Below are 14927 nucleotides of genomic sequence, written 5' to 3' on the forward strand. Positions count from 1 at the left end.
ATACCGTGTCTGCGTCTGTTTTAAGGAAGGGATTAATTTCCAACCCAGCAAAAAACTTCCCAGAGAGCATCTGCTGCTGTGCACTTGAGACAAGAGTTCGGAGCCAGAATTTGAGACAAGAGTTCGGAGCCAGAATCCTTGACTGCTTTATTTGTGTTTGAAAGATTCACCTCTCCGACATATTGGCCATTCTCAAAACGGGTAGTGTGACGATTTGTCAAAATGAACGCGTCACCATGTCTTCTGTCAAGAACATCAGACCTGAGCTCTCAGCTATTGGACTGTGACTTCATAATGTACATACGATGTCCATAGAAACAGCATATGAGCCATGAAAGGGCAAAACCAAAGCTCTGCGGTTGACTTCATCCTCTTGGGCTTTTCTAACTTTCCCAAACTCCAAGGGCAGCTCTTTGGGGTGTTCTTGGTGGTTTACCTGGTGACTCTGATGGGAAATGCCCTCATTATTCTCGTCATCTCCCTGGAACAGAGCCTCCACGTCCCCATGTACCTGTTCCTCCTGAACTTGTCTGTGGTGGACGTGAGTTTCAGTGCCGTGGTTATGCCTGAAATGCTGGTGGTCCTCTCCACTGAGAAAACAGTGATTACCTTCGCTGGCTGTTTTGCACAGATGTATTTCATTCTTCTTTTTGGTGGCACTGAATGTTTTCTCCTGGGGGCAATGGCTTACGATCGATTTGCTGCAATCTGCCATCCTCTGAGCTACCCAGTGCTCATGAACCAAAGGGTTTTTGTGAAGTTAGTAGGGTCCTCTTGGGTCTCAGGGATCATGGTGGCTACTGTGCCAACCTCGTGGGTTTTCAGTTTTCCCTTTTGTGGCCCCAATGAAATTAATCACCTCTTCTGTGAGACTCCCCCAGTGCTGGAGCTTGCGTGTGCAGACACATTTTTGTTTGAAATATACGCATTCACTGGCACTGTTTTGATTATCATGGTTCCTTTCTTGTTGATACTCCTGTCTTACCTTCGGATCCTCCTTGCCGTCCTGAAGATGCCACCCACCACAGGGAGGCAGAAGGCCTTTTCCACCTGTGGCTCCCATCTGACGTCTGTTACCCTCTTCTATGGCACAGCCAGTATGACGTACTTACAGCCCAAATCTGGCTACTCCCCAGACACCAAGAAGCTCATGTCCTTGGCTTACTCACTTCTCACACCTCTGCTGAACCCCCTGATCTACAGCTTGAGGAGCAGTGAGCTGAAGAGAGCTTTGATGAGGTTGTGGCGAAGAAAAGTGGCCTTACACACCTTCTGACTGTGTGGAGAAACCCTGAGATATTTATTCACTCCCTGACTGCACTCTATTTAAATTTAATAATGGTAAAATAGTTTACATTCTTTGGTACTAATATATTTGATGAGTTCTCCAAGTTTAAAAATATATCAGGAATCCCTCTGTTACGATAACATATCCGCATTCATTTTTTATAGCTGCATAATTTGATGACATGATGTAACAGTGTATTTATGAGCTCCTCTGGTACCAACATCCACGTTGCTACTGGATTGTTGTCATGAAGACGAAGCTTTAATAAACACCCAGTTCTGGAGTTCTCTTGTGGTGCAGCGGGTTCAAGATGTGGCACTGTCACTGTAGTGGTTTGGGTGGCTGCTGTGCTGTGGGATCGATCCCTGGCCTGGGACCTTCCACATGCTGAGAGTGCGGCAAAAACAAACCACCCTCTGAAAACTCATTCTGTGTGTTTTTTTATGGACTGGCCTTTTATTTCCATATCATAGATCCCTCAAAGTGGGTCTGTTGGGATGAAGAATGTGTGTGATTGTAGATTTTCAAAGCTATTGGGGAATTACTTTTAAAAATCGTTGCAGCATTTCAGACTCATCTGAAGGCTCCCTCTGCTGTACTAACAGGATTGAGCTTCAAGCAGCCAGCAAATAGGTGAGATTTTAGTTTCCAGAGTGAAAAATCTGTTTCATGGATGCGTAAACAAAGTAGTTATTTTGAGGAGACCAAGCTGGTTCTATGTCACGGACACGTCAGTCTGTTATCCAAAGCCGATGCTCTCTTGGCATTGTTCCAGGTGTCCCCCAGTGCTGGTGACCCCACGGGAACCTCTGTAGCCTCACCTGTTCACACTGGTATCCTTTTCACTCACAGACCACTGTTTTTAGAGACGTGGTTAAATTTTCCTTTCTGGTTTCAAACTGTCCCCAGATGCTTTGTTTATGAATATAGAATGGTTCCCTTTTTTTCATAGCAATGAACTATTCAGGCTTATGTGCTGTGGTCCTTGAGTAATATCATCATCCGTGTGATTGCCCCAGAATAATTTCTCATCCTTGCAACATTTGGAACATTCGCCGCTTGCTCCCTGTTTTAATGTTGCTGAAAGGGGCTGATTTACTGAGTCAACATCCCATGAGCTCCTGCTGTTCTTAATTTCTCTTCCACAGATGGTAATGAAGGGCTGTAACACTGTTTCCACTGCCATTCAGCTGTGAGAAAAGCTGTTTATTTATTTTTCTTTTTATGGCTGCACCTGCAGCATTTTTTTTTTCTTTTTTCTTTTTAGGGCCACACCTGTAGCATATGGAAGTTTCCAGGGCTAGGGGCCAAATGGGAGCTGCAGCTGCAGGCCTACACCACAGCCACAGCAACACCAGATCTGAGCTGCGTCTGTGACCTATGCCGCAGCTTGCAGCAATGCCGGATCCTTAACCCACTGAGTGAGGCCAGGGATGGAACCCACATCTTCGTGGACATCATGTCAGGTCCTTAACCTGCTGAGCCACAATGGAAACTCTGAGAAAAACAATTTTTTGATTACTACCGCCTCTATCAGAAAAAATGGAGGTGAAAAATGGATCAGATTTTCACAAAAAATTTCATCATCAAATGACTGCAGCCAGTTTGAGTAACATTTAAGTACTGTATAAGCTTTTCAGTAGGCCATTAAACAGGCATTTGGAAACCCTTTTGCAGAGTCTGTTTCTGAGTGTCTTGAAATTTCTCATAGCCCTTAGGGAGACCAATTAAATAAGGCCATCCAGGGGAAAAAAAAAATCTCTGAAAGCCTAAATCACATGTGAACTATTCAGCTTCATTTGGATTTTCTTCTTTGTTTCTTTTGTTCGTTCGTTCATGGATTCAATATGTTTTTGTTAGGTGTGGCTTTTAGTTTGACTGTCCCAAAGAAATAGTGTCTCTGCCCTGGAGGAGTTCAGTTTCTTGGAAGATCTTCGACTTTGGGGCAAATCCCATAATTCATGCTGCCCCTGCGTCTGTCTCCCAGGGGAGGACGAGAGGTCTGACTGCCTACGTGGTGGTCTCAGAGTCACGTTGCTCCTCCATTTGGTACTAAGCGCCCCAAAGACCAGTCCCCAAGCCCTGGTTTGTCCTTCTACTCCGAAGAGCAGCAGTTCTGGCACCAGCAGCTTCAACCTCATGCCAGCTCCTAGGACTGGCTTAAGATCACGCTTTCTTGGCTTTGTCCTTGACGCACCTTTCCAAGTACAAGCATTTGCACTGGCAAGAGTTAAACTTTTAAAGTATAAACCTTAAGCTTAAACCATTTCAGTGGATTCCCACTGTATTTTGGATTAAAAAAATCTTAGCCCGGCCTGCGGGGCCTCCTGGGTTAGGTCCTCACCTTCCCGCTGGGCTTCGCCCACTCAGGCCGCGCTCACTCCCTGCTCACTCTCGCACTCGTCTCCCTCTCGGGCCTGGGGCTCTCAGCACATGCTCTTCTCTCCATCTGCTTCGTCCTCTCGCTCCTCCTTTCACTGGACACGCTCTTGCTCTTTGTTTATAAGCCCCCCCCCCATCCTTTCCTTAAGGTAATGGTCCTCGACTGCCTACATCTCGACTTCACGCCCAAATGAGTCTCCCTGTGAAACGCTGCCCTTTCTTTATAGACTTTCACTTAAAGTTTATTTTATGCAGCAGAATGGGATTTTCCTCTCCGAGGGGTGACGTGTCCTCAGCGGCCAGGATGACCACACCGCAGTGTTTGGCGCACAGGGTGGGGAGGTGCAGCCATCCTCGGCCCAGGAGGGTTGATGTGAGACCAGCGCTTCGGAGACGCTCATCTCCACAGCGTGACGTCCCTCTGACGTCTTGATGTGCTGCAAGACCATCAAGGCCAGGCCGGCGTCATCGTCCTTACCTCTGAAGGGTCTCCCCTGCCCCCTTCCCAGCAGTAGGAAACAGCAGATAGCGAGGGAGAATGTAGAAGAGCATCGACGCTGGGGCAGCGTCTTGTGGGAGAGCGTCCAGCAGATCCCTCTGCCGACCACAGAGTGGGTGAGGAGGGGGGCCCCAAGACTCCAGCCTGTGACCCACACACGGGGTTCAGAGACTCTAGTTGCTGCTCCCGAGTCTTTTCCCCTGTGGACTTGGTACCAGAATGAGATGTGTTACTTAAACTTGTAGTAAAAGTTGGCTTTACTCGTCTTTTTGGTTCTACACATATAGATCTACACGTATGATCTTAGGTGCATATACACACTGACCCCGTTCCACGCCCACCAGCCTGCACCTCTTTGGAGTGGTTTCCTAGAGCTACCCGAAAGGCTCTAGTCCTCATTGTGCCCCCAGGAAAACTTAGCTCACAACTCTCACGTTGTGCGTTTTTTTTGTTTTTCTTTAAGTCGACAGAAATTCTGACTGCCCCAACTTGGATTGGATCTTCAACTTTTTCTGCTTGGCCACAGCAAGAGACGAGGGTTCCTGTGAACTACTGAAGACTCTCTGGCTCTCACCCTCAGTGTGGTTTTTTTTGGTTTTTTTTTTTGTTTTTTTTTTTTTTGTTTGTTTTTTTTTAGGGCTGTACCCTTGGCATAGGGAAGTTCCCAGGTGAGGGGTCCAATTGGAGCTACAGCTGCCGGCCTACACCACAACCACAGCCATGCAGGATTCGAGCTGTGTCTGCGACCTACACCACAGCTCATTGCAATACTGTCCTTAACCGACTGAGCGAGGTCAGGGATGGAACCCGTGTCCTCATGGACACTGGTTGGGTTCGTTTCCGCTGTGCCCTGAAGGGAACTCCTCACACTCAGGTTTCTCGGTGTTGATTACTGTCAGCTTTTATTACCCATCTGCAGGGATCAAAGCAGTACAGTCCAGACGGTATAATTCTACTGTCCTTTGATGTATAAACCCCATCCCTCCTGCATTTCAATTCCTGAATCCTTGCGCTGGCTGGTACATTTCCCTCCACAGTTAGCTAATTCCAAGTCGGCATCTTGAAAGCTTTTTTCACGGAATTGAGCTTTTGTGCCAGGAGATGTTTTCACTTCATGTAGCTGATCTACAAGGCCAGCTGGGTGGTAAAGCTTCAGTGTCCAAACCCTATTTTCCTGCGTGCTTTTGCTGACTGTTTTGAGTCCTGGCTGTGCTGGCTGGGTTTTCTATGTTGCAGACAATGAGATGGAGTCAGAAGTGCAAACATCTGGAAAAGAACAAATGCTGCAACCAGATTGAGCAGCAGTAAAACTCTACTGCCCAGGCCTGGCAAAGTCTTCTGGAAATCCAATAAGGAGCTCTGGATTGTCCAAAGGAGTTATCTTTTGGATCAGAGATGGCTGGGTCCTTGCTTAGTCACTGACTCTGAGGAAAGTGTGGCCTTGGCAATTTTTTTTTCAGTATCAAATATCTTTATTTTTTAAATGACTTTTATTTTTTCCATCATAGCTGGTTTACAGTCTTGTGTCATTTTTCCACTGTACAGCAAAGTGACCCAGTCACACATTTCTATATGTACATTCTTTTTCTCACATCATCCTCCATCCTGCTCCATCAAAGTGACTAGATAAGGTTCCCAGTGCTGTACAGCAGGATCTCATTGCTTATCCATTCCAAAGGCAATAGTTCGCATTTATTAACCCCAAATCCAAGTCCATCCCACTCCCTCCCCCTCCCCCTTGGCAACCACAAGTCTGTTGTCCAAGTCCATGAGTCTCTTTTCTGTGGAAAGGTTTATTTGTGCCATATATTAGATTCCAGATATGTGATACCATATGGTATTTGTGTTTCTCTTTCTGACTTCACATAGTGTGAGAGTCTCTAGTTGCATCCATGTTGCTGCAAATGGCATTCTTTTGTTCCTTTTTATGGCTGAGTAGTATTCCATTGTGTATATGTACCACATCTTCTCAGTCCATTCATCTGTCGATGGACATTTAGGTTGTCTCCATGTCTTGGCTATTGTGAACAGTGCTCCAATGAACATGAGGGTGCAAGTGTCTTTTTCAGGGAAAATTTTGTCCGGGTATATGCCCAAGAGTGGAATTGCTGGGTTGTATGGTAGTTCTATATTTAATTTTCTGAGGTACCTCCGTCCTGTATTCCATAGTGGCTGTACCAATTTACATTGCCACCAACAGTGCAGGAGGGTTCCCTTTCTCCACACCCTCTCCAGCATTTGTTATTCGTGGGCTTTTTAATGATGGCCATTCTGACTGGTGTGAGGTGGTACCTCATGGTAGTTTTGATCTGCATTTCTCTAATAATCAGTGATATTTAGCATTTTTTCATGTGCTTGTTGGCTCTCTGTATACCTTCTTGAAGAAATATCTATTCAGGCCTTTTGCCCATTTTTCCATTGGGGTGTTGGCTTTTTGCTGTTGAGTTGTAGAAGTTGTTTGTATGTTTTAGAGATTAAGCCCTTGTGAGTTGCATCATTTGAAATGATTTTCTCCCATTCTGTAAATTGTCTTTTTTTTTTTTTTAACGGTTTCTTTTGCTGTACAAGAGCTTGTCAGTTTGATTAGGTCCCATTAGTTTATTTTTTCTTTTACTTCTGTTGTCTTGTGAGACTGACCTGAGAATATATTTGTAAAGCTGATGTTAGAGAATGTTTTGTCTATGTTCTCTTCTAGAAGTTTGATGGTGTCTTGTCTTACATTTAAGTCTTTAAGCCATTTTGAGTTTATTTTTGCACATGGTGTGAGGGTGTGTTCCAGTTTCATTGATTTACATGGGGCTGTCCAATTTTCCCAGCACCACTTGCTGAAGACTGTCTTTTTCTCATTTTATATTCTTGCTGTCTTTGTCAAAGATTAATTGACCGTAGGTGTCTGTGTATATTTTATTTCTGGGTTCTCTATTCTGTTCCATTTGTCTGTCTGTCTGTTTTGGTACCAGTACCACACTGTCTTGATGACTGTGTCTTTGTCATATTGCCTGAAGTCTGGGAGAGCTATGCCTCCTGCTTGGTTTTTGTTCCTCTGGATTGCTTTGGCAATTCTGGGTCTCTTATGGTTCCATATAAATTTTTGGATTGTTTGTTCTAGTTCTGTGAAAAATGTCATGGGTTATTTGATAGGGATTGCATTGAATCTGTAGTTTGCTTTGGGTAGTATGGCCACTTTTATGATACTAATTTTTCTTACCCCAGAGCGTGGAATATCTTTCCATTTCTTTGGATACTCTTTAATTTCCTTGATTAATATTTTATGCTTCTCAGTGTATAAGTCTTTCACCTCCTTGGTCAGGTTTATTCCCAGGTATTTAATATTTTCGGATATGATTTTAAAAGGTATTGTATTTTTGTACTCCTTTCTAATATTTCATTGCTGGTATACAGAAATGCGACTGACTTCTGAATATTACTCTTGTATCCTGCTACCTTGCTGAATTTCTTGATCAGTTCGAGTAGTTTTTGGGTTGAGTCCTTAGGGTTTTCTATATATAGTAACATGTCATCTGCATACAGTGACGATTTTACCTCTTCTCTTCCAATTTGGATGTCTTTTATTTCTTTTGTTTGTCTGATTGCTGTAGCTAGGACTTCCAGTACTATGTTGAATAACAATGGTGAGAGTGGGCATCCTTGTCTTGTTCCAGATTTTAGTGGGAAGGCTTTCAGCTTTTCTCCATTGAGTACTATATTTGTTGTGGGTTTGTCATAAATGGCTTTGATTATGTTAAGGGATGCTCCCTCTATGCCCACTTAGGTAAGAGATTTGATCATGAGAGGATGTTGTAGTTTGTCAAATGCTTTTTCTGCATCTATTGAGATGAGCATGTGGTTTTTGACTTTTCTTTTGTTAATGTGGTGTATGATGTTGATTGATTTGCATATGTTGAATCACCCTTGTGAATCTAGGATGAATCCCAGTTGGTCATGGTGTATGATCATTTTTATATATTGTTGGATTCGGTTGGCTAAAATTTTGTTGAGAATTTTTGGTCTATATTCATCAGAGATGTTGGCCTATAATTTTATTTTTTGGTAGCATCTTTGTCTGGTTTGGTATTAGGATGAAGGTGGCATCATAAAATGTATTTGGGAGTGTTCCTTCTTCTTAAACCTTTTGAAAAAGTTTAAGGAGGATGGGCACCAGTTCCTCTTTGTATGTTTGGTAGAATTCGCCTGTGAAGCCATTTGGTTCTGGACTTTTGTTTGTAGGGAGTTTTTTTTATGACATATTCAATTTCACTTCTAGTGATTGATCTGCTCATTTGATCTATTTGCTTCTTGATTCAGTATTGGTGGGCTGTAAATTTCTAGAAAGTTGTCCATTTCTTCTAGGTTGTCAAATTTGTTGGCATGTGATTGTTCATAGTATTCTCTTCTCTTTTTTTTTTTTTTTGTATTTCTGCAATATCTGCTGGGATTTCTTCTTTTTCATTTCTTATTTTGTTTATTTGGGTTTTTCCTCTCCTCCTCTTGGTGAGTCTGGCCAGAGGTTTGTCAATTTTGTTTACCTTTTCAAAGAAAAAGCTCTTGGTTTTATTGATTTTTTCTATTTTTTTTTTAAATCTCTATTTCATTAATTTCCTCCCTGATCTTTATGATTTCCTTCCTTCTGCTAAATTTAGGTTTTGTTTGTTGTTCTTTTACTAATTAATTTAGGTGGTGGTTTAAGTAGTCGATTTGAGATTTTTCTTCTTTTTTGAGGAAGGCCTGTATTGCTATGAATTTCCCTCTCAGAACTGCTTTTGTGGCATCCCATTTTTTTGGGGGGGCATCCCATAAATTTCGAATGGTTGTATTATCTTCATTCTCATTTGTCTCGAGGTATATTTTTTAATTTCCTTATTGACCCACTGGTCTTTTAGTATCATGTTGTTTAGTCTCCATGTAGTTAGTTTTTTCTCATTTGTTTTCTTGTAGTTGATTTCTAGTTTCATGCCATTGTGGTCAGAGAAGATACTTGAAATAATTTCTATACTCTTAAATTTGTTGAGGTTAGCTTTGTGCACCAGTATGTGGTCAATCCTTTAGAATGTTCCATGTGCACTTGAGAAGAATGTATATTCTGATTTTGTTGGATGTAATGTCCTGAAAGCGTCAATTAAGTCTAACTTTTCTACAGTGTCATTTAGGATCTCTGTTGCCCTGTTGATTTTCTGTCTAGAGGATCTGTCCATTGATGTGAGTGGGGTGTTAAAATCTCCTACTATGATTGTATTCCCATCAATTTCTCCTTTTTAATCTGTTAGTTGTATGTATCCAGTGTTCCTATATTAGGGGCATATATATTGATGATTGTAATGTCCTCTTCTTGAATGGATCCTTTAACTATTAAATAGTGTACTTCTTTGTCTTTCTTTATGGCCTTCATTTTAAAGTCTGTTTTGTCTGATATGAGTATTGCAACTCCTGCTGTCCTGTCTTGTCCATTGGCATGAAATATATTTTCCCATCCCCTCACTTTTAATTAATTTATAAGGCGAGTTTCTCGTAGACAGCAGATTGTAGGCTTTTGCTTTTTTATCCAGTCTGCTACTCTGTGTCTTTTGATTGGAGCATTCAATCTATTGACATTTAAGGTAATTATTGATAAGTATGTATTTATTGCCATTTTAAAGATTGTTTTGCCGTTGAGTCTATGTTTCTTCTTTCTTCCTTTCTTTTTTTGGTTGGTTGGTTTCCATTTATTTTATGCTTGTGTACTTTTCTCTTTAGTTTTTGTAAATGTAATGGGTTTGGTTTTGATTTGTGGTTGCCCCATTTTTTAAGTATGTTAACCCCTTCCTGTATCTGCTTGCTTTAGCCCGATTGTCATATAGGCTCAAACACATTATTTAAAAAAAAGTCTAGATTTTCTTACTTTCCTTCCCCACAGTCTGTGATTTTGAAGTCCTTTTTCAACACCTTCACGTTTGTGCTTCTGCTGCTCCTTATGTTTGTCATCACTTTTACAGTAGGTTTTTCTTTTTCTTTTACATCTGTATGCTGGCTTATCTGTATACTGGTGATTGTGTTCCACTCGTGATTTTCTCCATCCTGTTTCTTCTTATTTCTTTCTTATTTAGAGAAGCCCTTTCAGTCCTTGTTTTAGAGTGGATTTAGTATTGCTATACTCTTTTAGTTTTTGTTTGTTGGAGACATTCTTTGTTTTTCCTTCTCTTTTATATGATATTCTTGCTGGGTAGAGTATTGTAGGCTTCAAATGTTTCCCTTTTAGAGCTTTTAATATATCTTGAAACTCCCTTCTGGCCTGTAGTGTTTCTGTAGAGAAATCAGCTGATACCTTATGGGGGTTCCCTTGTAATTACCGGTTTATGTTTCTCTTGCTGCCTTTAGAATCCTCTCTTTAACGTTTTCCATTTTTATTATACTATATCCTGGTGTGGGCCTGTTTGGGTTCAACTTGTTTGGGGCCCTCTGTGCTTCCTGTATCTTGATGTCTGTTTACTGTAGATTTGGAAAGTTTTCAGACTAAATTTCTTCAAACATACTTTCAATCCCCCTTTCTTTTTCTTCACCTTCTGGCATCCCTGTTATGCATAAATTGGCCCACTTTATATTATCTGATAGATCTCCTATTTTGTTTTCATGTTTTTTTCATTTGAGTTTTCTGTCTATTGTCCTGATTGGGTGATTTCCATTATTCTATCTTCCAAGTCTCTTATTTGTTCCTCTGCATTATCCATTCTGGTCTTTAGTGCCTTTAACTCAGTTTGCATCTCTGCAAATGAATTTTCTAATTTTTGGGGCTCCTCCGTAAATGTTTTATTTCCTTTCTAAGGTAATCTGCAGTACTATTTATATCTGCTCTTAAATCCTTCATATTCACCCTCAATTCCCTCAGTATTTTCACTATCTCCTTTTGAACTCAGTATCTATCAGGCTGCAGAGGTCTGTTTCATTGTTTTCTGCTTCAGGTGAATTCTCCTGTTCTTTTAACTGGGAATCGTTCCTGAACTTCTTCATCTTGCTTATGTTTTTCTTTCTTTTTTTTTTTTTTTGTGCGTTAGGGAAACCAACTACCGTAGTCTTGGAGGGATATTTCTATGCAAGAGTGCCCCTTGCATTTTGTTGGGGGTTGCTATTTACTTTTGGAATGGCAGTTTGGATATTTGCTGTCTCTTTCCTCAGTGTGAGTAGACTGTCACCCCCAGGGTGCTGAGTGTATTTCCAGGGAGAAGGAGGCAATGGGTAGGGATAGCAGTCAGTGCCTGGTTGTTGGGCTCTTGACAGTTACAAGGACCTGAAGGAAGGAGGCACAGGCTACTCCTAGTTGCAGGGCCCTGGGAAGTGGTAATGAGCCTTAGGAAGACTTAGGAGGTGCTCAGAGCATTTGGCAGTGGCACTGGCAGGGGTGTGTGAGTTCCCAGGGGAGTGAGAACAACAACAGATGATGCTCAGTTGCAGTACCCTCCTCTGTGGTGCCCTTTGAGTGACTGGGGCTGCAAGTGGTGCCTGTTCACAGATGCCTAGTGCTAGCAGGCCACGCCCACCTCTGGAGTTAGAGATAACTGCAGTGGTTTGCCTCTGCCACCTCTAGACCACACAAGAAGCACCCCATCCCACTTAGTCCACTCAGGAGGTGCTGCACCAGGTGTTCCTAGTTGCAGGGTCCTGGGAAGTGAGTGATCAAGCATGTGAGTGCTGCCTGGAGCGTTTGTTTGTGGCAGCATCAGGGTGGGTGTGTTTCCAGGGTTGTGAGAGCAATAACAGGTGGTATTCAGTCACAATGCCCTCTGGTGCCCTCTGAGCCTTTGCATCTTGACCAATAAGACTACATTTAGTGCCATCATACTTCCTGATTTCAGTTTATATTACAAACTCTAATAATCAAAACAGTATGGCATTGGCATAAAAAAAGACTTAGGCAAATGGAATATAAGAAAACCCACTGGAGTTCCCGTTGTGGCACAGCAGTTAATGAATCTGACTAGACACCATGAGGTTGCCGGTTCGATCCCTGGCCTTGCTCAGTGGCTCAAGGATCCGGTGTTGCCATGAGCTGTGGTGTAGGTTGCAGACTCGGCTTGGATCCCGCATTGCTCTGCGTAGGCTGGCAGCTACAGCTCCAATTCAACCCCTAGCCTGGGAACCTCCATACACCACAGGAGCAGCCCAAGAAATAGCAAAAAGACAAAAAAAAAAAAAAGAAAGAAAAAAAACCAAAGAAAACCCAGAAATAAGCTCATGCATATATGGTCAATTAATAGTCAACAAAAGCCAAGAAGGTACAGTGTGACTATGTGAGGTGATGGATATAAACTAGACCTACTCTGCTATTATTTTGCAGTATATACATGTATGAACATATTAGGTTGTAGACTTTAAACTAATACAATTGTTTGTTAATTATTTCTTCTTTTTTTTGTCTTTTTAGGGCTGCACCAATGACATATGGAGGTTTCCAGGCTAGGGGTACAATCAGAGCTGTAGCTGCCGGCCTATGCCACAGCCACAGTGGCAAGAGATTTGAGCAAGTATGTGAACTAGTGCCACAGCACACAAGCAAGAGCCATACTAACCAAAGGGGAGAAGGCAGGGGTTGAACCTGCTGTCACATGGATGAAGTGGGGTTAACTGTGAACATGACAGAAATCCAAAGAATTAGTTTCTATTTTCTTTCGGTTGATGGGAGGTAGGCAGGTTTGAGGTAGGGAGGAGGGAGGCGAGGGAGGGAGGGACTGCGGTAAGGGAGGGAGGGAAGAGAGGAAGGACGAATAAATGAGGAATACGAAACGAAAGAAAAGGAAAGAAGGAAAAGATCCACAGTCCCTACGATCACCAGTCAGGAGTTAGTAGGGGTCGTGCTTCTTTCTTTCTTCTTTCGTTCTTTATCTTGTCTTCCGTACTCCTTTACTTCATTCTTCCTTCCTTTCCTTCCTTCCTTCTTCCTTCCTTTCTTTCTTTCTTTCTTTCTTTCTTTCTTTCTTTCTTTTTTCCTTCCTTCCTTCCTTCTTTCCTTCTTTCCTTCTTCTTTTTTTTTTGTCTTTGTAGGGCCACACCTGCAGCATATGGAGTTTCCCAGAGTAGGGGTTGAATTGGAACTGTAGCTGCCAGCCTATGCCATAGCCACATCAAGGCCAGAGCCAAGCCATGTCTGCAACCTATACCACAGTTCATGGCAATGCTGCATCCTTAACCCACTGAACAAGGCCAGGAATCAAACCTGCATCCTCGTGGATACTAGTCAGATTTGTTTCCACTAAGCCACGATGGGAGCTCTATGTTAATTATTTCTTTACGCAAGTAGAAAAAAGCATTAAGAACTCAATAATAAATAAGTATACACTACTCATTGCTGCTAACTTAGTTTGCGTAACTATAGAAAACATGGATTAATGGAACACTGGGAAAGTGCAGCAAGGATTAAGTAAATCTTGTTTGCTCTACTGGATTTGCTACATCCTAGATCTTTTATAATAATAATAATAATAATAATAATAATAATAATAATAAATTTTGGATCTTTCAAGGATCAGTTATTTTTGGTTTTTTATTTATTTAATTTTATTTTATCTTTTTTCTTGTTTTATTATTTAATTTTTTCCACTGTACATCATGGGACCAAGTTCCTCTTACATGTATACATTTTTTCCCCACCCTTTGTTCTGTTGCAATATAAGTATCAAGACATAGTTCTCAATGCTACTCAGCAGGATCTCCTTGTAAATCCATTCCAAGTTGTATCCAATAACCCCAAGCTCCCCATCCTTCCCACTCCTCCCTCTCCCCCCCAGCAGCCACAAGTCTATTCTCCAAGTCCATGATTTTCTTTTCTGTGGAAAGTTTCATTTGTGCTGTATATTAGATTCCAGTTATAAGTGATATCATATGGTATTTGTCTTTGTCTTTCTGACTCATTTCGCTCAGGATGAGAGTCTCTAGTTCCATCCATGTTGCTGCAAATGGCATTATGTCGTTCTTTTTTATGGCTGAGTAGTATTCCATTGTGTATATATACCACATCTTCCTAATCCAATCTTCTGTTGATGGACATTTGGGTTGTTTCCATTTCTTGGCTATTGTGAATAGGGCTGCAATGAACATGCGGGTGCATGTGTCTCTTAAGTAGAATTTTGTCTGGCTATATGCCCAAGAGTGGGATTGCAGGGTCATATGGAAGTTCTATGTATAGGTTTCTAAGGTATCTCCCAACTGTTCTCTGGGTCAGTTATTTTAGTAATAATAGTAATAGGCTTTACTTTTTGCCTTAATTTTGGTTTTTATTTTTAGTTTTATTATATAACAAAGTATGTTATATGAATGACTGCCAGATATTTGCATTTATTGACATTTTCTTCCTGAGAAATAATCAAATTTTGTAAAGATTCCAGAGATATTTTGGAGGAAAATGTGTCGGTAGCAAGGTAAAAAGTGTTCTTTCTGCCCCGTAGTTACTCTCTTATTACCATCTGTTAAATCAAATGCTATTATTAGATTTCCCGGAATTCCCGTCGTGGCGCAGTGGTTAACGAATCCGACTAGGAACCATGAGGTTGCGGGTTCGGTCCCTGCCCTTGCTCAGTGGGTTAACGATCCAGCGTTGCCGTGAGCTGTGGTGTAGGTTGCAGACGCGGCTCGAATTCCGCGTTGCTGTGGCTCTGGTGTAGGCCGGTGGCTGCATCTCCGATTGGACCCCTAGCCTGGGAACCTCCATATGCCGCAGGAGCGGCCCAAGAAATAGCAAAAAAAAAAAAAAAGACAAAAAAAAAAGATTTCCCCATTTCTGTGTCTGTGTTCTCT

General features: G+C 41.9%; 1 protein-coding gene across 1 annotated transcript; it reads left to right on the top strand.

Moving 5' to 3' along the window:
* The first annotated feature begins 314 nt into the window (after nucleotides 1-314).
* LOC125111507 (olfactory receptor 10A3-like) lies at nucleotides 315-1430 on the top strand. The gene has a single exon (XM_047753460.1). It carries the CDS (start codon nucleotides 332-334, stop codon nucleotides 1274-1276), a length of 945 nt encoding a protein of 314 aa, XP_047609416.1. The 5' UTR covers nucleotides 315-331; the 3' UTR covers nucleotides 1277-1430.
* Nucleotides 1431-14927: the final 13497 nt, after the last annotated feature.

The sequence above is a fragment of the Phacochoerus africanus genome, chromosome 11, assembly GCF_016906955.1.
Source record: "Phacochoerus africanus isolate WHEZ1 chromosome 11, ROS_Pafr_v1, whole genome shotgun sequence".
In the NCBI taxonomy this organism is placed as follows: domain Eukaryota; kingdom Metazoa; phylum Chordata; class Mammalia; order Artiodactyla; family Suidae; genus Phacochoerus; species Phacochoerus africanus.

Bases quoted from the DNA above. Each gene is read 5' to 3' on its own strand.
- LOC125111507 (XM_047753460.1), top strand. From the start codon at position 332: ATGAAAGGGCAAAACCAAAGCTCTGCGGTTGACTTCATCCTCTTGGGC.